Raw genomic sequence first — 24960 nt, 5'->3', positions numbered from 1 at the left:
CCTTAAATTTCATTGTTAGGGAACCACCACCACATATCACTTAAATGGGTACAGCACTCTCACTAACAGATGCAACAAACATAGCCTTTTACAGTAATAGTCTCAAAATATGTTAACACTTCAAAAATACAGCACAGTACTGTATTCTGAATTATAGTAAATTACTGGCAGCAATGTGCCAGTTAATTACTGTTGAGTTTCCTGACAAAACTTTGTAGAATTCCTAAAGCATATTACTATATTGTGTGGGTGTATAGCATTCTCACTCACGGGCACCACAAATATAGGCTCTCACAAGGCATGCCTTAAAATATGTTAATGAGCCAGAGACTCTTTCCCCGCCCACAACATTTTCCCACAATGCACCATAATGATTACTTTAAAACACATCTACGGTATTTTACTGTGCATTCGACACTATATTACTGTTGAAATTACAGAAAGGTCTTACAGTGTTCTGTAAAACAAATGTACTGTACTGTGCGTACTACGATAATCTACTGTATTTAGTTTATACAGTATCATACTGTTGATTAATAGTGTAAGTTACTGATAAAATTACAAAAACAGCTAACCCTGTATTGCAGCACTGAGACAAAGGAACTATATACAGATACAATGCAGAAAATGTAAAGCGTGTAGTGTATTTTGAGGTTGAATTAAGCTCCTGAAATCCTTCCGAGTGGCGCAGCGGTCTAAGGCACTGCATCATAGTGCGTGAGGCGTCAATACAGACCCGGGTACGATCCCAGGCTGTGTCACAACCGGCCAGTTGTCCGGGTTAGGGGAGGGTTTTGCTGGGGGGGGCTTTACTTGGCTCTTTGTGCTCTAGCGACTCCTTGTGGTGGTCCGGGCTCCTGCAGGCTGACGACAGTTGAACGACACATTGGTGCGGCTGGCGTCCGGGTGTTCACAAGCGTAAGGCAAGTCATGATTCAGAGGACACATGCCTCGACCTTCGTCTCTCCCGAGCACGTTGGGGAGTTGCAGCGATGAGTGAGGAATGCAATTGGGGAGAAAAAGGGGGTAAAATACAACAACAAACAACAAAAAATGCCCCTGAAGTTTTTAATATCCATTTTGAAATGTCACTCTTGATTTTTCCCTTACGAAAAAGGTATTAACCCCTACAAAAATGTCTATTCATTATATAATGAAAATGAAAATAATAATGAAAATGCCCTGTTGTTGCAGGATTATTTACCTGCTGTAGAAAACTGGCTCAAATTAAGACCCTACATCTGTATAGACACAGGCTCTTTAAATAATTGGGTTTTCCTCTAAATATCATGACAGTAAATCTGCACATGGAAAGATATCCACATGGAAAGATACCCTCCTCTAGCTCTTCCTCAGTGGGGATTTCGAAGAGAGTTGAAGGAAAGAGAGGAGAAGGGAGGGAGAAGAGAGAGAAGAAGTGAAGAGCCGATAGAAAGAGAGAGAAAGGCTTACTGAGTGAGTGACCGTGTCAAGGTTCCAGGTCAGGATCAGGTTGCTGTTTCTCTGTGCCAGGGGAATATCCTCCCTCTTCACTGCCCTCTCACTCTGCCCCCTGGTGGGCTATCACAGCATGACCTTGCTGTCCTGCCACGAGCCACGATACGTTACCACAGTACAACTTACTCTGAGTTGTGTAATGTGGCTCAAATTGTGTGTGTGTTTGACTAGGTAAGGTGTGTGGGTGTGTTTCTGACATAGTCACACTGACTGTACCATCTCTCTGTCTCACCAGTAGGAACAGGGAGGAGGAGGAGGAAGAGGAGGAGGAGGAGGTGGAGGAGGAGGAAGAGGAAGAGGTGCTCCGACTGAAGACCACACGCTCAGCCTCCTGCCCTAACCCTGAAACACTTGGTCAGAGACAGGGTCGAAGACTGACCTTGCCTCGCCCTCTACCCCATCCAGTTTCCCCAGCCCTCTCCCTCCACTCTCCCTCTTTCTCTCCCTCTCCCCCGGGTGACCGGACCCAGATTCCCCCGGAGGCCCCTGTGGTGCCCAGGAGAAGAGGCTCGGTGCTGGCTCGCCTGCTGAAGAGAGATAGGGTGGTCAAAGAGAGGGATGGAGAGAAGGATGAAGAGGAGGGAGGAGAGAGAGAGGCGGAGCTGCATCTGTACGCTGTGTCGCCTACATCTCGGATCTACCTGCACCTGCAAAGCTCCTGGAACAGTTACATTATAGTGAGTCATTCACTGTGTGTGTGTGTGTGTGTGTGTTATAATGTTGTAATACCGTGTGTGTATGTTGTTGTTTGTCCTCCAGAGGTCAACGTTGCTGTTGGACCCCCTCTACAGAAGGAGATGCAATGTCTTGTTGAGCACCACCCCACAGAAACAACCCCCCATTAGGTACGTTCAAATACTGTTCCCCTATCAGATGCTGTTGGTATTCCTATCAGGGTCATGTTCCGTTGACACAAAACGTAAGAAAACTGATCAAAATGGGGAGGTACCACTTGAACGTGTGTCCAATAAGAAACACGTGTTTTGCTGCCCTAATGAAAGACAGCCCTGATACTGTTCCCCAGTTGTGTCCAATAAGAAACACGTGTTTTGCTGCCCTAATGAAAGACAGCCCTGATACTGTTCCCCAGTTGTGTCCAATAAGAAACACGTGTTTTGCTGCCCTAATGAAAGACAGCCCTGATACTGTTCCCCAGTTGTGTCCAATAAGAAACACTTGTTTTGCTGCCCTAATGAAAGACAGCCCTGATACTGTTCCCCAGTTGTGTCCAATAAGAAACACTTGTTTTGCTGCCCTAATGAAAGACAGCCCTGATACTGTTCCCCAGTTGTGTCCAATAAGAAACACTTGTTTTGCTGCCCTAATGAAAGACAGCCCTGATACTGTTCCCCAGTTGTGTCCAATAAGAAACACGTGTTTTGCTGCCCTAATGAAAGACAGCCCTGATACTGTTCCCCAGTTGTGTCCAATAAGAAACACTTGTTTTGCTGCCCTAATGAAAGACAGCCCTGATACTGTTCCCCAGTTGTGTCCAATAAGAAACACTTGTTTTGCTGCCCTAATGAAAGACAGCCCTGATACTGTTCCCCAGTTGTGTCCAATAAGAAACACTTGTTTTGCTGCCCTAATGAAAGACAGCCCTGATACTGTTCCCCAGTTGTGTCCAATAAGAAACACTTGTTTTGCTGCCCTAATGAAAGACAGCCCTGATACTGTTCCCCAGTTGTGTCCAATAAGAAACACTTGTTTTGCTGCCCTAATGAAAGACAGCCCTGATACTGTTCCCCAGTTGTGTCCAATAAGAAACACTTGTTTTGCTGCCCTAATGAAAGACAGCCCTGATACTGTTCCCCAGTTGATAGTTTTCCCCATCAGATACTGTTCCAACATGTAGTTTCATGGTCACTCCCTCCCCTGTCGGTGTGTAGTTGGGAGCGTACAGCCCACCTGTTCCGCCAGCTGAGCGGTGAGTTGCTTCAGGAGGGCATCAGCCTGGAGAGCCTATATCTGCTCCTCCAGGAGCTCCGCACCGCAGCACACCGCAGCATCACCCTCAGGAAACTCTTTTGGAGGGTGAGATCACATGGATCTGTGTGTGTCTGTTTCTGTGACTGTGTGTGTCCTTCTGTCTCTGTCCTTCTTTCTCCATACATAACTGTGTGTGTGTGTGTGTGTGTGTGTGTGTGTGTGTGTGTGTGTGTGTGTGTGTGTGTGTGTGTGTGTGTGTGTGTGTGTGTGTGTGTGTGTGTGTGTGTGTGACTGTGTGTGTCCTTCTGTCTCTGTCCTTCTTTCTCCATACGTGCGTGCGTGTGTGTGTGTGTGTTAGTCAAATGACATGTTTCCATTCCTGGTGCCGATGCTGGAAGACTCCCTCCGGAGCTGTCAGAGGCCGGAGACCAACAAAGCAGACAGCCTACTGTGAGTGACACTGTGTGTGTGTGTGTGTGCACAAAGCTGACAGACTATTTTGAGTGACTACAGTGATCCTTGGTTAACACCGGGTTAAGACTACCTCTTATCTTTTATAACATCACCACCAGTGCTTCTGTGAAACACCTGAGTGCGGATTAACTAAGGAACCCCGTTGGGTTTTCTTTGGGGGTTTTAAGCAGCTTTGTCTTTATGCAACTAGATTATGGCTTTAATGTGGATCTCTGTGGCACTACCACACTGAGGAGTAGTAGGTCAGGTTGGTGACAGGTGACACGTCTCACTAGCCCCCTCCAGTGGTCAAGAATATAATGGTTAAACTCCATCATAACTGTTCTCAAAATGGGTTTATCTTTACCCCTAACCCTCTTTGTTTCCTGGTCCAGGCTGTGTACTCTGATCGTTCAGACCCTGGCCTTGATGTTCAGAGAGACAGAGATCGAGCCGGCTCGACTCAACATGCTTACGGCCAAGCAGTGAGTACACACACACCCATTCTCTCTCCTTCCTTTATGCCTTCCTTCCCTCTCTCTCTGCCTCACTCCCTCCCTCTCGCTCTCCCTTGATATCACAGAGGTATAGCTAACAGGAGAGTGTGTTGTCCCTGTCTGCAGAGGTGCCCTGACAGCCAGGCTGTTACTAGCGTTGGTGTGTGACCCAGAGCTCCAGATCCAGACACAGGGATGGAGGAGAGTTTCCCCAGACTCAAGACAGAGCCCCCCCCCACATTCAGAGGTGAGTGTGGGCCCTGGATATAATTGGTTGGACATTAACATTTTGTGTGGTTTTGTATATGTTTTTTATGACTTGTGTAATAGGAATTTCCAAAAGAGAAGAGCAGTAAAGTCAAGTCGGGTTTATTACAAGTTGCAACAGGGAAACACCTCCAGCCCAGAAGCAGAGAAAATGTCTAACTGGCCGTCTCTGACAAGGCCCTAGTATCCTATTCAGCAGACAACTGTTCTGTAAACATCAGCCCAAGAGGCTTTGCAGGAAGTCAAAACAAAAAGGCGGTGACTTTGCCAGCGACTATAGGATCGCACAGTGTTCATCGGAACGCCATTAATACCACGCAACAGTGTATAATCCGTGTCCTTGGCCCTTGCACATCCAGTCTGGTGTCTAACGCTGTCGACAGACGAGAAAACTATCCCGTAAACATTTACGTCGAGTGACCATCAACCCACAATCTTGCACAAACAGAACACTGGAAACCGATGGGGGTTAACAGAAAAGGGGGAAAATCTATAAATAGGCATCGTGCTGATCCCTCTGAACTTCTATTCATCTCAAATGTTCCCATCACAACTTGTCTGTCAGCTGCAGGTCCTGTTCACGGAGTACCTGGATGCAGGGTGCTCTCTGCTGTTTGAACTGGTGGTGCTCTGTCAGGAGGTGAGTGTCCTTCACAGGGGGCAATGGAAAGAAACTCCCACACCCTAAGCATGCTAATATACTGCATGCCAGTATACATATTAACTGGACAGTATGTCGCCTAATGGTCAATTCTGTTTCTGCAGGCCAGCCGAACTCCGTCTCCAGAGCATTTTCTGACTGTAGGCTGGATCCTGAGAATACTGCAGCCTCATCCCTCTTTGGTAAGCCTCTATGTATTTGAATGGATGTACACTTCAATTATTTGATACCTCGTCTGATTAGTTGAATCTCCCTCTGTCAACCTGTCTCATGGTTGGTGCCCCCCCCCCGTATCTCTCTATTTATCTCCACAGCTGTCGTTCGTGGGGTACCAGGCTCGGCAGGTGGTAGTGGTCCTGTCTGGGTCCCAGGCCCCTCTCAGCCCGTCCCAGGCTGCTTTGTTGTTCCAGCGCTGTAGGGTTCTGCTTGCCTGCCTGAAGTACAGCTCCCACCTGGGCCAGCACCTCCGCACGGAGTACAGAGAGGAGTTCAGGTGAGAGGTAGAATCAGTCAAACATGGTTCCAGTTCCTCTACCTTAGAAATGTTTGTTCCATTTGTGGTCTGTAGATGGCAGTGCTGTGAAAAAGTATTGGCCCCTTTCTGATTTTCTCTATTTTTGCATATTTTTGATACTGAATATTATCAGATCTTCAATCGAAACCTACTATTAAATAAAGGGAAGCTGCTTATTTAATGTATTTAATAAACAAAGTTATCAAACACCCAAATTCCCCTGTGTGAAAAAGTAATTTCCCTCTTACACTCAATATCTGCAATGACTGCAACCAAATGCTTCCTGTAGTTGTTCATCAGTCTCACATTGTTGTGGAGGAGTTTTGGCCCACTTTTGCATGCAGAACTGCTTTAACTCAGTGACATTTGTGGATTTTCAAGCGTGGACTGGTCGTTTCAACTCTTGCCAAAACATCTCAATTGGGATTAGGTCTGGACATTCCACAACTTCAAATGTGTTGCTTTTTATGCATTTTCATGACTTGATTGTATGTTTTGGATCCTTGTCCTGCTGCATAACCTACAGTAGCTGCGCTTCAGGTTCAGCTCACAGACGGACTGCCTGACATTCTCCTGTAGAATTCTCTGATACAGAGCATAAATGGTTCCTCCTATTAAGGCAAGTGGTCCAGGTCCTGAGGCAGCAAAGCATCCCCAAACCATCACACTACCACCACCATGCTTAACCATTGGTAAGAGCTGCTTACTGTAGTGTTTGGTTTTCACCAGACATAATGGGACCCATGTCGTCAAAAGAGTTGACTCAAGTTTGCCCTTGGAAGCACCTGGATGATCATCAAGACACTAGGAAGATGTTCTATGGACAGATGATTCAAAAGTATAACTTTTAGTGTGTGTGTATATATATATATACTGCACTGTTCAGCTTACGGGTAATGGTATTGCATATATCTTCCATCTTTTACGGTATTCTCTTGCAGGTATTATGTGAAGCTGCCCTGTGTGGAGGAGAAGTTGTCCCCCGACTACCCCATCAGCCAGCCTGCTCTACGCCTCGTCTCTCAACTGCTGGGACTTATCATACAGAAGTCCTGACCACATACACTACATGAATTTCCTTGATTCATAGACAAAAGTACTTATTGTCATATATTTTTTAGAAGTATACTGTATATCAGGGTCTCTTAAACTATGGGTCGGGACCCAAAGTGGCCCCTGTGCATGTGAGATGTGGGTAGTGAGATATGAGAATACAGCTACAATCACATTTCTTCTTAATTTGGGTCGTTGGAGGGACGATTTGGGTCACAGAGGATGGTCAATTGGATGGTCATATACTCTATCAAACTCTCTCACAGAACATAGGGACAGGACATTGCTCTGGGAAGGTGTGCCTTTGTCTGAGTGGTGTGTGCTTTCTGAAGGACCTTAGAAGTTTCCCTTTACACCTGGTGAGAGGTATGATGCGAAGCATCTCTCTCTCCTCTTCTCTCCTACACATGGCCTTGTTCTCAGGTTAACTGTCATGTAATGGCAGTCAGAATGGTCAGACTGGTTGTAATAAAAATGAATTAATGTAATCAAGGTACTGCATAATTAACTTTCTAGGATATTTAGCTTAACCTAGAAAAGAATAAAAATGCCACTTGTTGAGCAAAAGGCATGTTCCAAAGATGTACCTTATTACTGTAGTAAATTATATAGGCCTACTGATTTGTAAGACCCTGTGTTCAGTATTTACTTAGACACATTATCTATTTGTTTTGATTCAGAATTGTATGCATTTATTTAGATTTTATTGTATATCATCATCTGAGTACTCTCTGTGAGCGAAGGATTGTAACCAAAGGTTTTCTAGAACTCAACCTTGTTAAATGGCCTAAAATAAAGATACTACCAGCTCTATTGTTTATATCTTGTTTCGCGCAGCTTCGCGGGAGACAACATCCATACTATTTGGAAATAAAACCTACAGGTTATGTAATGTCCCCCACATATATCATTCGTCATCATCAACTTAAAAATTCTAATTTGAAAGTATTTGATCCAGCCCCAAGTATGAGCGGAACTGTCTATTGCCTTCTACAATGATCCACTAACCAATATTAGCGACGGACCGGAAGCAGCATGGCCTGAGGATTTCGGTTTCTGCATCATGTAAGTTGAATGAACTTTCTGTATATCCTCAGATAGATATAATGATAAACAACAAGCATGCAAAAAAATTGTGGGACAAGTCTACTTTTTATGGCAGTTCATGTCTCTTCCCTATTAGTAGCTATCTATCCACTCTCATTGCAACTAATGTATCGAGCTGGCGGGGCATGACCCTAACATCAGTTGTAGAGATTACAATGTAGCGTTAGCAATCCATTTACACATGGTTATAATGCGATACAAATGATCTTTGTGGAGACCATGTAGCTAGCTAACCACACTATACATAGTTCAAGCAGCAGGCGGTAGGATAACGTTACTATTATAATCTTAGATTTTGGTATTAAAATAATGATACTATATCTAGATAACGTTACTCACTGGGACAGCTACCCAAATATGACAGGTGTGACCATAGAATAAAGACAATTGTGTCCATGTAATTTGCTGGCTGTTAGTCAGGATTAAAGCTCTAACTAATCCTCATCTTGAGAGGAAGTCAATTTGATACTATTTTTTACAGTCTGTCTGTCCACTTTACTGCCATAAAGTACGTCCAGCAAACAGAGGGGATGTTGAGAAACGGAGCAGCACAGGTAAGTGTGCAACACACCTACTCCAGCTGTTCCCCCTTAAACGCAACTCTACTGTACTTTTGTGGCTGTGACTCCTTGGCTGATTGTAGTGTAATGCGTCTTTATGCCGCTTCCCTGCAGGTTTTCAGACAGCTGGTTAGACACCAGTCTACAGACACCAGCCTGATCCTGGAGAGATGTGAGTATAGACTGTCAGGGCACTTTCACAGGTCTCTCCTCTATTGATCACAAACAATCCAGACCAGCTGATGTCTGTCCGCTCTTCTTTCTTCCCCCATAGCTTTGACGTGTGCACTCCTTAATGTCTTCCCCTGTGGCTTTGACATGTGTGCACCCCTTCCTCCACCCCACAGCGATTAACCGTGTCCAGCTGCTGGGCCGCGTGGGGCAGGACCCTGTCATGAGACAGGTGGAGGGACGGAACCCCGTCACCATTTTCTCCATGGCAACCAATGAGATGTGGCGCTCCGGGGACGTGGAGACGTCCCCCGCAGGAGATGTCAGCCAGAAGACGACGTGGCATCGTGTGTCAATCTTCAAGCCTGGTCTGAGGGATGTGGCCTACGAGTATGTCAAGAAAGGGTATGTTCTTCACTCTGTGTCACCCTGTATACTGTGAGTTGTCAATTTCTCAGGCTGTTTCTGTTTTTCTGGGGACTAGGAGCCTGATAAGTAAGTATTTTTCAGTCTTATCTACTGTGTCTTTGCCATAAACACACAGGTGTGGTCTTATAACAGTCTGCAGAAAACGTTATATCAGTAACACATTCCTTGGTTCTGTGTGCCCCCGCTCTAGGTCGAGGGTTCTGGTGGAGGGGAAGTTGGACTACGGGGAGTACGTAGACAAGAACAACGTCAGACGCCAGGCTACCACCATCATTGCAGGTGAGGGAGGGGAACACCCACTCAGACACATTTCACATTCACAGACATTTTATATTTTCATAACAATTAAAACATGTGATTATTTTCCCTTCTACAGACAATATTGTATTCTTAAGCGACAACATTCGAGGGAGGGACCAATGAAGGAAGTGGCACTCTTCATCTAGGAGGAAGACTGAAGCTCTTTCTGTGTAGCTACTCTAGTGTCTATATATCAACTGACTTGGAGCTGTGTGCCTGCTATCTAAATGGGACAGAACACAGAGTAAAACCTCTCTGTTGACTGTAGAGAATGATAGAGGACTATCTGTCCCTTGTCGGTGAGCGCACGGGCAGCTCCATTGAGTCCATCTCCATTTTGAAGTAGTCAATTTTCTTCTACTACTTCTGAGTTGGTAAACCAACTGAAAGGGTTTGTACTGCCACCTAGGGTGTGTTGTTGGAACAGGTATAAACCCAAGGTTGGGGATAAACTGCAGTTATGGAATGTTTGCTCACGAGTATAATTAATTGGCCGATGACCTGGATTGAATTATGTGATCCTTCCTTAACCCATAGGAGGTACCATCCAATTGACTACTTCAAAATGGTCAATGTCCTCAATGGAACTGCCCATGCTAAAACATGCTCATGACTATTAAAGTACTCTACCATTCTCTGAGTGCGACAGAGTATTATAAACCCATATATACGTGTGGTTGCACGTATGTATTTTAGCCACCAAAATTATGTTACTAATCTTAGTTTACGCTCATTTGTGGTATTATTATTCCCTTCCGGAAACCACCAGATTCTCACCTCCCATTCTGTCTGGGCAAATGTTGTACGCATGTTGTTTTAATGTACTTGTATGTATCATGTAGAATATACATTTTTTTCCCTCCAGAACTTTTGCCTTTCTCTTAATTTCAATATCCACACATTAGTGGAATAATTTCATGTTTCTTTGCAGAATGGCCTCTTTGACCTGTTCCTTGGCCAGACCACTCTAGAGTTGCGGTTGAAGTTATTGCAGCAGAAAGTTGGCTATTCAAGCGCTTTTTTTAAGGCTTTAACTTGATTGGTTGATTTGCATTTCCGGGGAGGCAGTGTTTGAGAACGAATAATTCTTGTCTTTCTCTGATTTGTTACAAAAAAAGAACGTTGATGTTATTTAATTGGCTTATTCGCTTGTCAATCAAAGACACGGGCTCAAAGCCTTTGGATTGGTCGCGGACCCTGTTCAATCACAGACGGTCTGGATAGAAGGACTCGTTTGATTGGTTTTGACGCAGATGGACAGGAGCAGGTCTTTCTCAGTTGTAAAATTCCCTATTAATTTCTGACCGAAATTAGTGTTTGCGAACAGTCTCCATGTACATTGTAGGTGTTGCGCTAAATGTACATCCATTGTAATGTATGTTGCCATTTATCGTGAGACAACCTACGCATATGAAATGCAAACACTAGGGTTTTTAGTCTGATTAGATGTCGCTACTCTTCTCCCTGCCCCCACCCGCATTCCTGCGTGTCTGGTCTGCTCTGGACGTGGGTAGCAAACTTCAAGGAATACGAGGAAGAAAAAGTCCATACAAATTTCTGTGCCAAGAAAATAAACAATACCCAACACGGGGCATCCTTGCTCTATTCTTCACCCTTTTCTTCACAACCGTTTTGTTGGCAGCACTACTGCGTGTATTACGTCGTTGTAGCGACATCAATTTAACTACGTTTCTTCACTGAAGTTGAAATAACTGCGTGGACGGAGTAAAAAGTAACACTGCGGTTGGAATCGCTGCAAGGTGGGTGAAGGAGTGTATTTGCTATCTGCGCTGCAAAGTATCATCAAGGGAACTGTACTCATCTAACGACGCATTGTGAATCAGAGCGGTCGCATCGCCAAGGATGGAAATATTGGACAGTACTGAGTCCTTTTTACACTGGGATAGGAATCTCAGTGAGCTGTCGGAGCCTGGGGAAACCGAACATGTCTTATACAGCACAGTAAGTTACAGATAGGCAAATATTATAAACACTACGAACCGCCATGGCACTGCCACACTTGTCAATAGCACTTTTATTATTGATTACCATACCAAGGTTCTCGGGGTTTCACTGGGCTGGTAGTGAATATATGCCATCCGTCAAATTCATTCGTTCGTTTTTATTATTCTATGATTTTCAATTAAGTCACTGCTGTTTTCAATGCAAACTATGATTAGCCTATTTATTGTCCTACTTAGACACCACACGAGTGAGCTCGGTCGATGGGATAATTTATCAGTTATTTGTTTTGGGGTGACCGATAATGATGGATCCAGCTGGCTCAGAGGATGGGAACCAGACACTTACATTAAGCTGAGACTTTCTCCACTGTCTAGATTTGGTGTGACTGACAACATTTCCTTACTTCTTCTGCCAATGCCCTAGATTAGGGACACTAGCTGGAATCTTAAAACGTCAGTGAACCCACACCATGCCGCTCTTATTTCTGTGTATCGGGACCAAGTCAACCCTTCTGCTGTCTACACCTTCCCAGTTCCAATGTCCTCGAGCTCCAGCATGCACATTGCACTATAACATAACTCAGCAAAACCATTGTTATTAACTCACAGCAGGGAACTGTGTCCACAGACCTGCCGATCCATGCCGCCTGTGGGAATAGTAAATCCACAGGCCATGTGAGAAGAAACTGTACAACCTCTGTGTGAGAGAGTGAGTAGCAGGCTGTGTGTGTGAGCGGAGGAGAGGTTGATATTCTCAGATGGCACGAGAACAGAGCAGTGTCTTTGTTCAAGTCGTCCATGCCCCCCCCCTCTCCATTCCTTGGGTTTGAATCCTACACACACACACTCTCACTTTCTCTCCCCAGGGTTTGTTGACATGGCATTTCTCACAACAATGCAAACTGTTCTCAGCTGCAGAGCTGAGCTCTCACCTCCCCTGGTACTGATTGGTATGTATGTATGTATGTGTACTCTTGAGACCCCATCTGGATCTCCCATCAGTGAGAAGGGCACATCTCTCTGCAACTCCCTCCCACTGGGTACAAACCAACGTTGAATCAACATTATAAAGACTGGATGTTGAACAGACATCTGGGCTTTACATTGAAATAGAGTGAGTCGTTTTATGTCATTCTACTTCTATGGATTCGCGAGGACGGAATTCGATCCAATCACGCCTTGTCTGCAGTTGCACCCTTTTAAAGGCAACGCGCCACATTCGAGGAGGCCGCAGATGTCAGCTCAATCCCGGACTAATGCCATTTGCACAATGCTCTCTTCGCTACTCGTGCCTCATGCAGGTCTACGTAGCTCTTGTTTCTCAACACGATAACGCAGCTAGTCTTTTGTTTTGAGGCGGCGTCATGACATCTCCTCTCCACAACGACCTATATCCACACCACTCACACCCCATTCAGAGAAACCCCATCTGCTCTTATAGACGACGGCTCGGAGATAGTCAGTCTGAAGGACAGTCACACGCAGCGGTTATTTCTATTACATGTTTGTCTTCTATACCCAGGGCCGATCAGTCCTGAGAGAAAGAACAGCATGACACTTGCCCGTAGCGAAGGCAACATAATGGAACGGCAGCTGGCTGACTTTTGGCAGAAAAGCTCATTCAGACTTGATGACAGACACTGATGTGGTTTTTGCTTACAGAGGAGATCTCAAGGGGAAAAATATCTCTGCCCAAATATTTACGAAGCGCTCGCAGTCCGGTTTTTCGCAAACATCTAGGACACGTCGCTGTTCGTGGTCATGTACCTGGGGCCCGTTTTTTGTCTTATCCGTCAAATCCCGTGGCTTAGCCTGCCTATTATCAGAGCTGCAGTATTGCTTTGTTCCTATCATACGTTTTCCAGACATGATTCATCTCCTCCTGTCTACGCACAAACACCATTTATGTTCTGCATTACAGCCAACCAACCGTTCTATATATACGAATCAAGTCGCAGTCTTGCATGACGATCAAAGGAGGAACTCCCTAGGATCCTAGTCCTAAATCTATGGGTTTATAAAACTCTGTCATTTACCATCCCTGTGTGTGCTTTCCTGCGTACCTCGTGGTGTGAGAGCAGTTGAAGTGAAGTTCCGATTGTTGCCCTCACCGTTCTTTCACAGCCCTACTGTGGAACTTTTTTTATGACTTTATTAGTAGTAAATATGCTAACTATGCGTCCTCTCTCAGACACTATCACTATCACGCTGTCAGCCTTGCACTTCTCTCTCTGTAAGGGTTGGACCAAAGGGTATTTATTGCTGTTTTGCAGCCTTGTAAGGCACAGTGTGTGTTGATGGAGTTTTTCTTGTCTATGGAGTCTCGTCCCTGAATCTGCCGAGCGACAGATCGAGCCATTGTGCAGACCGTGGCGATAGACCTCTGGTGAGAACATTGTTTTGTTGCTACACTCCTAGAAAAAGTGGGTTCCAAAAGGGTTCTTCAGGTGTCCCCGTAAGATAACCCTTTTTGGTTCCATGTAGAACTCTCTGTGGAAAGGGTTCTACGTAGAAGCCAAAATGTTTCTTCCTGGAACCAGAAAGCTTCTACCTGGAACCAAAAAGGGTTCTTCAAAGGGTTCTCCTATGGGGACTGCCAAAGAACCCTTTTAGGTTCTAGATAGCACGCAGACTGTACTGTTAGAGCTGCTGAAGAGAACAGAGAAGGCGTCTTTGGTGAACGAGCCTATCGCGACTGATTCAGTGAGGTCATAGCGGTGATTTAGCTCGGGAAAGTCCATTAACAGCTCTGCTAGTTCAGCTCAACCTGCCTAGGCACTTGGATGACAGGAAGTCCCAGGTCTAAGAGTCATAAATCTGAAGCCACTGGCCGGCCCACAGGAGAACGTCTGTATACCCAAAACCAACACGTCTGCCGCTGTGTTTGTTCTGTCCATATTTAGAAGGAGTGAGAGCTACAGGAGAGGCCAGGGAGCAGAGATAGGCCTGAGTGGACAGATTGTACCTCCTATGTGTCTCTGACTGGTAACAATACTTTCTAGATGTGTCTTGTGTAGTATATTACCACGTGTTCCGTGGAAACGCTACGACTGGTTTAAACTGATCTGAGTGTTGTGGAGCGGAACCAGAGGCAGCAGGATCACCCTGACCTGCAGGTTTGGTTGTCCTACCCCAGGTTACTGAAACCTCCCCTGTGGTGTCATGCAAATATTTTCTCTCCTGAGAAAGTTGGTCGCCAGAGGACATATCAAATCAAATTGAATGAAAAATCCCTTCTGACATCAGCTGAAAAGCCAGCCTAAAACCTCAAACAGCAAGCAATGCAGGTTAGAAGCACAGTGGCTAGGAAAAACACCCTAGAAAGGCCAGAACCTAGGAAGAAACCTAGAGGGGAACCAGGCTATGAGGGGTGGCCAGTCCTCTTCTGGCTGTGCCGGGTAGAGATTATAACAGAACATGGCCAAGATGTTCAAATGTTCATAAATAATCAGCAGGGTGAGAAAAGAATGATAGAGTGCAGCACATCAATCAACTCAGAGGTGTATTAGGAGGGGTAGGTGGAGGGTACGGTTGGCAGGCTTACTTTAATAGAGCCCTCTTTCTTTCTCTCTCAGTACTGTATATGCCGGTTGGACATGCCTATGAAGGAAAGGGCGCACACTCACGCACACACACATGGCTAGTCAAACAGAGCGGGCTCTCACATGCTGTGTGTGTGTGTGTGTGTGTGTGTGTACAGAGTGATGCCTGTTCTCCACTGGGGCAGGGCAGCCTGATCCTGTGTGGCCCGTCATAACAGACCCCCCCTCTCTCTCTCTCTCTCCCCAGGCTGAAAGGGCCGTCTGTGTGACGTCTGCTGGGAGGGAGGGTCACAGTCTGGGACACACACGGCACACGTGTGAATGAAAGCACACACATACACACTCACATACAAGGCCACATTCACTCACTGCCCTAACCCTATTCTATTCAATATCAACTCCTTCATTTCAGGAGAGGATCATTTCTGTGGGAGAGGACGTGCACTGATTTGGTGGTGTGTGTGAGAAACATTCACATGAAAGGGATTGTGTTAAGTACTGTGTCCTTTTGCATATATTAGACAGCCAGTCAATCAGATTTGTATGTGATGATGATGTGCTTTGAAGTGTGCGGTATTTGTTTGTCCCTGTTCCAGCCCTACCGCTGTGTTTCTATGTAGGTGTGTTTCTGTCATTCCACAGCTCTTTCTTCCCTCCCACTGCATGTCACTGTCAGTCATTACTGTCAGTCATTCCTCCCAGGCATGTTGGTGCTTTGATCATCAGGAACAAATCATATTCCTCTCCAGCAGATATTTAGATCCAGTATCATTCATGTTGTGTTGCTATTCTGTTTTATACAACAGGTGGTTCTAATCCTGAATGCTGATTGGTTAAAACCACATTCCAGCCAGTGTCTATTCCACAAGTTACCACCAGCTAAATCTAAAATGCCTATTTACTCTGTTCCATCTGACTGCGCAATCCACTGTCTCATCAGCCCAGCCAGGCAATTTATCAACCTGATCTCCACTATAAAAAGCATCTTGGCATTATCTCACATTTCTTTTAGACTAACATTTTGGTTTCAACAACAGAGATTTGTATAAACCTTACGGTCTGTCTCTCTGACATTTTCACCATTGTTTCAATATTCAAATTCAATTTCCATATGTCCCATCGTAATGAACGTGTCGGGGTGTGACAGACAGGAAGGCAACTTTTCTCAGCCAGTCGAAATCATGAATCAGCATCATTTTTATGGATATACAGTACCAGTCAAAAGATTGGACACACATACTCATTCTAGGGTTTTTCTTTATTTCAAACGCATTAAGAAGAAAATGTATTTCACAAGTTACTTTTTAACAAGGCACACCTGTTGATTGAAAGACATTCCAGGTGACTACCTCATGAAGCTGGTTGAGAGAATGCCAAGCGTGTGCAAGCTGTCATCAAGGCGAAGGGTGGCTACTTTGAAGAATCTCAAATATAAAATAGATTTTAATTTGTTAAACACTTTTTTTTTAGTTACTACATGATTCCAAATGTGTTATTTCATAGTGTTGATTTCTTCACTATTATTCTACAATGTAGAAAATAGTAAAACATGAAGAAAAACCCTTGAATGAGTAGGTTTGTCCAAACATTCGATTGAAGAAGAACTAAGAACTATCAATAGAAAACAGGTAAAATGAAACGAAGTGCAGCGCTAGTTTGCAGTCTTTCCAGTTTCAGTTTGATGTGATTGTGTTAGCTGTGTTGTAGGTTAGCTTGTCTGAACAAGTGTCCTGACAAGAGAGCACATTTTCTCCGCCAGGCGAAATCGTGCCTCATTAGCTCATTGTTATGGATGTATCCAAATAAATGTAACTAGAAAAACAGCTTTAACAAATGCAGCGACTTTGCTGTTATTCTGTCTGCACTGTTTGGCGTGACTGTAAGTTAGCCGTTGTTGGCTAGCTAGCAAGCATGGGATAAGAACATTGCCAGCCAGTATGGCAATGGAACATTTAGAACGAACGATTGGGTCTCGTCCATAGATACAGAACAAAAAAACTGATCAACTGGGTCGTGTCTCTGGTAACCGAACCAACAGAATGAACGACCAGCCGGCTTGAGTAGCAACCTTAGATTTGTGTCGGGACTATATCTTGTGGAAGGACGAAAAAGTACGAATAAATTAATCAAAATAACCTTTATAATATAAATATGTCAATTATTATTTGAATATGCTGGTAACCCGTTGTATAAATGTGATAAAGCCCTCAAAGCCGGGGTTTGGAGGACATATTGACCCGGTTCGACTTCGTCTCGGGCCTAACAACACCCGTGCCAATATGTCCTCCAAACACCGGCTTCCCGGGCGTTATCACTTAAATAAGCTCAAGGGTGAGGTGCTGTACTTGATATTCTGGTTCTTTAGACAAAAGGAAACATTTGCAATAATCAAACAATAACAATAACAGATTGGAAAGATAACCTCTGAAAAATGAGGGGTCTTCTACTTCCTGGCTTATGGTGTTGTGTTGCGTGCCTCTTCCTCATACCTCATCAATCCTTATTGAAGGGAAACCATCTCTGATACTGGAAGGTACCTGTACCATGCTCAACATCCTGTCACGTAACCACGGCAATGGCTGCTCTATAACCATGTCTGCTTTGGAAATGGCACCCTTTTCCTTTTCTAGTTCACCACTCTTGACCAGGGTGTCTCCAACCCCTCCCACTGTGAAGTCTTCCTCCACACTCCGTTGAGCTTTTCTTCTGTTCTGAAGCCGCACACTCGTAGTTACTGTTACTTGTAATTAGTGTGTGTGAGAGGGGTCATTACTCCTCCACGCTCTACAGCACAGCTACATTTACACTCACCCTTTCATTCCCTCGCTTGAGGCCTCGGTTAGCTGTTAACTGGTACTGTGTGTGTGTGTGTGTGTGTGTGTACCGGGTGTTGGCTATGTTTCTTTTTAGAGTAGGGCATGGTGTCCCAGCCCTAAACGGGGAGAGGAGCCAAATCTACAGTAGCCTAGTAAGGATATAGTTTGACCTAGTAATCAGAGTTCTACAACACGATCCAGTGACTCTCTGTACTCATATTTCCCTGCTCTCTGTGTCGCCTTACCACTGATATCTGTGCAGCCCTACTTTCACCGATGAAGCTGTTTAGGAGAGCGGCAGACATTTTGTCAGGGCTCAGTGGTTTGTGTTTTAAACATTGTTTTTTTTTCACCTGGAACCTATTTCCTGTTCACAAGTTTTAACTCCATGTCCTCCGTCCCTTCCATCTCTCTCACCCGCTCACTTTTTAACCCTTTAACGTACTGCTTCCTCTATCCTTCCTCCTTTTCCTCCTCTCGTCTCTCGGGGGAGGGTGGGGGAACGGACAGTCAAGGATGAACATGCCTGCTCCTGCCCCATAGTCTAAACACAGCTCCTTCACCTCTCTGATGCCTCTCTCTCCCTGCATTTTTTACGTTGACATCATTTTCCTATTAGACAATGTTATTCAGAGAGACATGTGATTGAGTGCTTTCAGAACAACTTAATAAATGCATGGTTGAACAAGTTGTTTCCCTCAGCAGGCTTGTAAAGCCTTTCACTGGACGCCCTTTATGTTGAAGGGGACTGTGACTCAATTGAACCAAACCCACTACACTCACACAGAGAGAACGCTTGATCGACAGTTGAAGGACGTCAGTGGAGCAGAGTGACTGCATGGCCGGTCACTGTGTCAGATCAGGCCTGGAACAAGTGAAATGTCACTGAAGCGGGGTGTGTGAGTTCTGGACTCAATTAAGCTGCCTTGGTAGGAAACCATGGGAGGCGGGAAGAGAAAGAGAGAGGGAGATCGTTTTCCAGACACTAGTCATCTTCCACCCTCTTGTATCCCTCCCTCCCTCCCTCTTTCCATCTCAGATCCTGCTGCTTAGTCTGACTGTCAAGGGTGTGTGTGTGTCTGATAACACTGTGAGTCACTGTCTGAACTCTGACCCCGAGGATGTTCAACTCACGAGCTCAACGGTCAGTCATTAAGACGATCTGAAATTCATCACCAACAAATATACATTCTTACTACTTTCATCCACATTTTTTAGGCTAGTTTTTAAAGTATTCTTTTCCAGATCCAACTGCCCTCCCCAACCACAGGATACACACTTTCCCATAAAGTGAATTGCTTTTCAAAGTAGTGCACTATATGGGCAATAGGGTGTCACTCACAGGAGGCGGTGAGAGGAGGACGGATCATAAGACATTTTGGGATGGAGTAAATAGACAACTACAAATACCTAGGTGTCTGGTTGGACTGTAAACTCTCCTTCCAGACTCGCATCAAACATCTCCAATCCAAAGTTACATCTAGAATTGGCTTCCTATTTCGCAACAAAGCCTCCTTCACTCATGCTGCCAAACATACCCTTGTAAAACTGATCATCCTACCAATCCTCGACTTCGGCGTTGTCATTTACAAAATAGCCTCCAACAATCTACTCAATAAATTGGATGCAGTCTATCACAGTGCCATCCGTTTTGTCTCCAAAGCCCCATATACTACCCACCACTGTGACCTGTACGCTCTCGTTGGCTGGCCCTCGCTTCATACTCATCGCCAAACCCACTGGCTCCATGTCATCTACAAGACCCTGCTAGGTAAAGTCCCCCCTTATCTAAGCTCGCTGGTCACCATAGCATCACCCACCTGTAGCACGCGCTCCAGGAGGTATATCTCTGGTCACCCCCAAAACCAAAAACCTTTGGCCGCCTCTCCTTCCAGTTCTCTGATGCCAATGACTGGAACAAACTACAAAAATCTCTGAAACTGGAAACACTTATTTCCCTCACTAGCTTTAAGCACCAGCTGTCAGAGCAGCACCTGTACTGACAGCTGGTGCTTACTGTACCTGTACACAACCCATCTATAATTTAGCCCAAACAACTACCTCATCCCCTACCGTATTTATTTATTTATTTTGCTCCTTTGCACCCCATTATTTCTATCTCTACTTTGCACATTCCTCCACTGCAAATCTACCATTCCAATGTTTTACTTGCTATATTGTATTTACTTAGCCACCATGGCCTTTTTTTGCCTTTACCTCCCTTATCTCACCTCACTTGCTCACATTGTATATAGACTTATTTTTCTACTCTATTATTGACTGTATGTTTGTTTTACTCCATGTGTAACTCTGTGTTGTCGTCACACCCACTGGTAGTAGTATCCTGGAATTACAGACAACCCCCTCCCCCACTCCTCCACCTAATCCTATCCAATCAGTGGGTCTCATCGGTCATTCTGACCCCTAACCCTTCACCCTGCCCAGAGGGGGAGAACTGGGTCACATAGCGGTCATGTTTGGTTGAAATGAATGGTTCAGTGTTCCGTTTAAAACATGTGGAGCATGACCATGGGATTGGATCGTAGCATTGCATTGGTCCAAAGGACAGGAACACAACCCTGGCTTCAGTTGGTTCCTTCAGTCCCAGCCCCCCCAGTCTGAAACCCCAGTCTGAGCCCTGTTTCTGGGCCTCTGTCCTGCCGTCAGCACGTGATAACCCCCAGACGCAGCTGGAGCTCCAGGCCTGGTATGTGTTCATTCCTGCCGGGAATAACACCAATATCAGCCAACCACAACAGTCAGAACAGGGCCTCAGTCTTTATCATAGTTGTTTTGAGTTGATCATCTGTTGAAGACACTCTGTCCTGCCTCCTATCTGAGCCATCAGTCTTCGGGGTTAGAGTTAGGAGGGACGTGCTGGCTGTGATGCAATGACTAATGCTACATGACTAGGTTGCACATGGAAGGGATCCAAGGGAAATGCACATGTGCCGTGAATGTGTGTGTGTGTCATTATCACTGTGTCCGTTCACAAGAAAGAGTCCAGGGCAAGGTACAGCCTAATGCGCGCGCACACTTACACAGACATGGTTTATATATATATGTGTGTGTGTGTGTGAGAGAGTGTAATTTCTTCCTCTCTCTTTCGGTGCACATCTGTTTTTTTCAGGGGAAGGTATTGCATCATCAATTCCGCCTCTTCCCTTCCCCCATGCTTAACCAACTTCCTCTCTTTGCCGAAGCACACTAAACACACACAAACACACACACATTTATGCCCTGGAGGGTCAGCAATTACAGAACACTACAAAAATGATTTCAAACCATTCTCATCCCTCTCGACTTCAATCAAATCAAATTGTATTTGTCACATACACCGAATACAACAGGTGTAGACCTTGTCGTGAAATGCTGACTTACAAGCCCTTAGCCAACAATGCAGTTCAAGAAATAGAGTTAAGAAAATGTTTACTAAATAAAATAAAAAGTAAAATAATAACAAGGCTATGTACATGGGGTACCGGTACTGAGTCAATATGCAGGCTTACAGGTTAGTTGAGTTAATTTGTACATACAAACTCAGCAAAAAACAAAACGTCCCTTTTTCAGGACCCTGTCTTTCAAAGATAATTCATAAAAATCCAAATAACTTCACAGATCTTCATTGTAAAGGGTTTAAACACTGTTTCCCATGCTTGTTCAATGAACCATAAACAATTAATGAACTTGCACCTGTGGAACGGTCATTGTAAGGCAGGTCCCCACCAGACATCACCGGCAACAACATCGCCTATGGGCACAAACCAGACAGGACTGGCAAAAATTGCTCTTCATTGACGAGCCGCGGTTTTGTTTCACCAGGGGTGATGGTCGGATTCACGTTTATCGTTGAAGGAACGAGTGTTACACCGAGGCCTGTACTCTGGAGCGGGATCGATTTGGAGGTGGAGGATCCTTCACGGTCTGGGGCGGTGTGTCACAGCATCATCGGACTGAGCTTGTTGTCATTGCATCTCAACGCTGTGCGTTACAGGGAAGACATCCTCCTCCCTCATGTGGTACCCTTCCTGCAGGCTTATCCTGACATGACCCTCCAGCATGACAATGCCACCATCCATACTGCTCGTTCTGTGTGTGATTTCCTGCAAGGAATGACAGTGTTCTGCCATGGCCAGCGAAGAGCCTGGATCTCAATCCCATTGAGCATGTCTGGGATTTGTTGGATCGGAGGGTGAGGGCTAGGGCCATTCCCCCCAGAAATGTCCGGGAACTTGAAGGTGCCTTGGTGGAAGAGTGGGGTAACATCTCGCAGCTGGTGGCCACACCAGATACTGACTGTTATTTTTGATTTTGACCCCCCCCCCTTTGTTCAGGGACACATTATTCAATTTCTGTTAGTCACATGTCTGGGGAACTTGTTCAGTTTATGTCTCAGTTGTTGAATCTTGTTATGTTCATACATATATTTACACATGTTAAGTTTGCTGAAATAAACGCAGTTGACAGTGAGAGGATGTTTTTTGTTGTTGCTGAGTTTAGGTAGTGGTAACGTGACTATGCATAGATAATAAACAGCGGGTAGCAGCAGTGTAAAAGCAAAGGGGGGGTCAATGTACATAATCCGGGTGGCCATTTTATTACATTTACATTTAAGTCATTTAGCAGACGCTCTTATCCAGAGCGACTTACAAATTGGTGAATTCACCTTCTGACATCCAGTGGAACAGCCACTTTACAATAGTGCATCTAAATCATTTAAGGGGGGGTGAGAAGGATTACTTTATCCTATCCTAGGTATTCCTTGAAGAGGTGGGGTTTCAGGTGTCTCCGGAAGGTGGTGATTGACTCCGCTGTCCTGGCGTCGTGAGGGAGTTTGTTCCACCATTGGGGGGCCAGAGCAGCGAACAGTTTTGACTGGGCTGAGCGGGAACTGTACTTCCTCAGTGGTAGGGAGGCGAGCAGGCCAGAGGTGGATGAACGCAGTGCCCTTGTTTGGGTGTAGGGCCTGATCAGAGCCTGGAGGTACTGCGGTGCCGTTCCCCTCACAGCTCCGTAGGCAAGCACCATGGTCTTGTAGCGGATGCGAGCTTCAACTGGAAGCCAGTGGACAGAGCGGAGGAGCGGGGTGACGTGAGAGAACTTGGGAAGGTTGAACACCAGACGGGCTGCGGCGTTCTGGATGAGTTGTAGGGGTTTAATGGCACAGGCAGGGAGCCCAGCCAACAGCGAGTTGCAGTAATCCAGACGGGAGATGACAAGTGCCTGGATTAGGACCTGCGCCGCTTCCTGTGTGAGGCAGGGTCGTACTCTGCGGATGTTGTAGAGCATGAACCTACAGGAACGGGCCACCGCCTTGATGTTAGTTGAGAACGACAGGGTGTTGTCCAGGATCACGCCAAGGTTCTTAGCGTTCTGGGAGGAGGACACAATGGAGTTGTCAACCGTGATGGCGAGATCATGGAACGGGCAGTCCTTCCCCGGGAGGAAGAGCAGCTCCGTCTTGCCGAGGTTCAGCTTGAGGTGGTGATCCGTCATCCACACTGATATGTCTGCCAGACATGCAGAGATGCGATTCGCCACCTGGTCATCAGAAGGGGGAAAGGAGAAGATTAATTGTGTGTCGTCTGCATAGCAATGATAGGAGAGACCATGTGAGGTTATGACAGAGCCAAGTGACTTGGTGTATAGCGAGAATAGGAGAGGGCCTAGAACAGAGCCCTGGGGGACACCAGTGGTGAGAGCGCGTGGCGAGGAGACAGATTCTCGCCACGCCACCTGGTAGGAGCGACCGGTCAGGTAGGACGCAATCCAAGCGTGGGCCGCGCCGGAGATGCCCAACTCGGAGAGGGTGGAGAGGAGGATCTGATGGTTCACAGTATCGAAGGCAGCCGATAGGTCTAGAAGAATGAGAGCAGAGGAGAGAGAGTTAGCTTTAGCAGTGCGGAGCGCCTCCGTGATACAGAGAAGAGCAGTCTCAGTTGAATGACTAGTCTTGAAACCTGACTGATTTGGATCAAGAAGGTCATTCTGAGAGAGATAGCGGGAGAGCTGGCCAAGGACGGCACGTTCAAGAGTTTTGGAGAGAAAAGAAAGAAGGGATACTGGTCTGTAGTTGTTGACATCGGAGGGATCGAGTGTAGGTTTTTTCAGAAGGGGTGCAACTCTCGCTCTCTTGAAGACGGAAGGGACGTAGCCAGCGGTCAGGGATGAGTTGATGAGCGAGGTGAGGTAAGGGAGAAGGTCTCCGGAAATGGTCTGGAGAAGAGAGGAGGGGATAGGGTCAAGCGGGCAGGTTGTTGGGCGGCCGGCCGTCACAAGAAGCGAGATTTCATCTGGAGAGAGGGGAGAAAGAGGTCAGAGCACAGGGTAGGGCAGTGTGAGCAGAACCAGCGGTGTCGTTTGACTTAGCAAACGAGGATCGGATGTCGTCGACCTTCTTTTCAAAATGGTTGACGAAGTCATCTGCAGAGAGGGAGGAGGGGGGGGAGGGGAGGAGGATTCAGGAGGGAGGAGAAGGTGGCAAAGAGCTTCCTAGGGTTAGAGGCAGATGCTTGGAATTTAGAGTGGTAGAAAGTGGCTTTAGCAGCAGAGACAGAGGAGGAAAATGTAGAGAGGAGGGAGTGAAAGGATGCCAGGTCCGCAGGGAGGCGAGTTTTCCTCCATTTCCGCTCGGCTGCCCGGAGCACTGTTCTGTGAGCTCGCAATGAGTCGTCGAGCCACGGAGCGGGAGGGGAGGACCGAGCCGGCCTGGAGGATAGGGGACATAGAGAGTCAAAGGATGCAGAAAGGGAAGAGAGGAGGGTTGAGGAGGCAGAATCAGGAGATAGGTTTGAGAAGGTATGAGCAGAGGGAAGAGATGATAGGATGGAAGAGGAGAGAGTAGCGGGGAGAGAGAGCGAAGGTTGGGACGGCACGATACCATCCGAGTAGGGGCAGTGTGGGAAGTGTTGGATGAGAGCGAGAGGGAAAAGGATACAAGGTAGTGGTCGGAGACTTGGAGGGGAGTTGCAATGAGGTTAGTGGAAGAACAGCATCTAGTAAAGATGAGGTCGAGCGTATTGCCTGCCTTGTGAGTAGGGGGAAGGTGAGAGGGTGAGGTCAAAAGAGGAGAGGAGTGGAAAGAAGGAGGCAGAGAGGAATGAGTCAAAGGTAGACGTGGGGAGGTTAAAGTCGCCCAGGACTGTGAGAGGTGAGCCGTCCTCAGGAAAGGAGCTTATCAAGGCATCAAGCTCATTGATG

General features: G+C 46.0%; 3 protein-coding genes across 3 annotated transcripts in view; all 3 read left to right on the top strand.

The window, feature by feature from the left end:
* The window catches only part of c26h12orf56 (chromosome 26 C12orf56 homolog), a 27213-nt gene extending 19535 nt beyond the window's left edge, over positions 1-7678 (top strand). The window contains exons 4-13 of the mRNA XM_064938416.1: positions 1742-2174; positions 2257-2342; positions 3387-3531; positions 3785-3876; positions 4275-4364; positions 4503-4623; positions 5209-5283; positions 5409-5486; positions 5619-5797; positions 6760-7678. Of these exons, the coding sequence (XP_064794488.1) occupies positions 1742-2174; positions 2257-2342; positions 3387-3531; positions 3785-3876; positions 4275-4364; positions 4503-4623; positions 5209-5283; positions 5409-5486; positions 5619-5797; positions 6760-6874 (1414 nt within the window). The 3' untranslated portion in view covers positions 6875-7678. The remainder of the gene's footprint in view (positions 1-1741; positions 2175-2256; positions 2343-3386; positions 3532-3784; positions 3877-4274; positions 4365-4502; positions 4624-5208; positions 5284-5408; positions 5487-5618; positions 5798-6759) is intronic.
* Positions 7679-7878: 200 nt separating this feature from the next.
* LOC135514797 (single-stranded DNA-binding protein, mitochondrial-like) lies at positions 7879-10305 on the top strand. Its single transcript, XM_064938415.1, has 6 exons — positions 7879-7936; positions 8460-8532; positions 8653-8710; positions 8886-9114; positions 9329-9417; positions 9515-10305. Exons 2-6 carry the CDS (start codon positions 8509-8511, stop codon positions 9559-9561), a joined length of 447 nt encoding a protein of 148 aa, XP_064794487.1. The 5' UTR covers positions 7879-7936; positions 8460-8508; the 3' UTR covers positions 9562-10305.
* A 288-nt stretch (positions 10306-10593) lies between these two features.
* The window catches only part of LOC135514796 (cyclic AMP-responsive element-binding protein 3-like protein 2), a 33785-nt gene continuing 19418 nt past the window's right edge, over positions 10594-24960 (top strand). Inside the window, exon 1 of the mRNA XM_064938414.1 lies at positions 10594-11400. Coding sequence (XP_064794486.1) covers positions 11302-11400 — 99 coding nt within the window. The 5' untranslated portion in view covers positions 10594-11301. The remainder of the gene's footprint in view (positions 11401-24960) is intronic.

Source organism: Oncorhynchus masou, chromosome 26 (genome assembly GCF_036934945.1).
Source record: "Oncorhynchus masou masou isolate Uvic2021 chromosome 26, UVic_Omas_1.1, whole genome shotgun sequence".
NCBI lineage: Eukaryota > Metazoa > Chordata > Actinopteri > Salmoniformes > Salmonidae > Oncorhynchus > Oncorhynchus masou.
The sequence above is the reverse complement of the archived record's forward strand: the minus strand, read 5'-3'. Positions and strand labels throughout refer to the sequence as shown.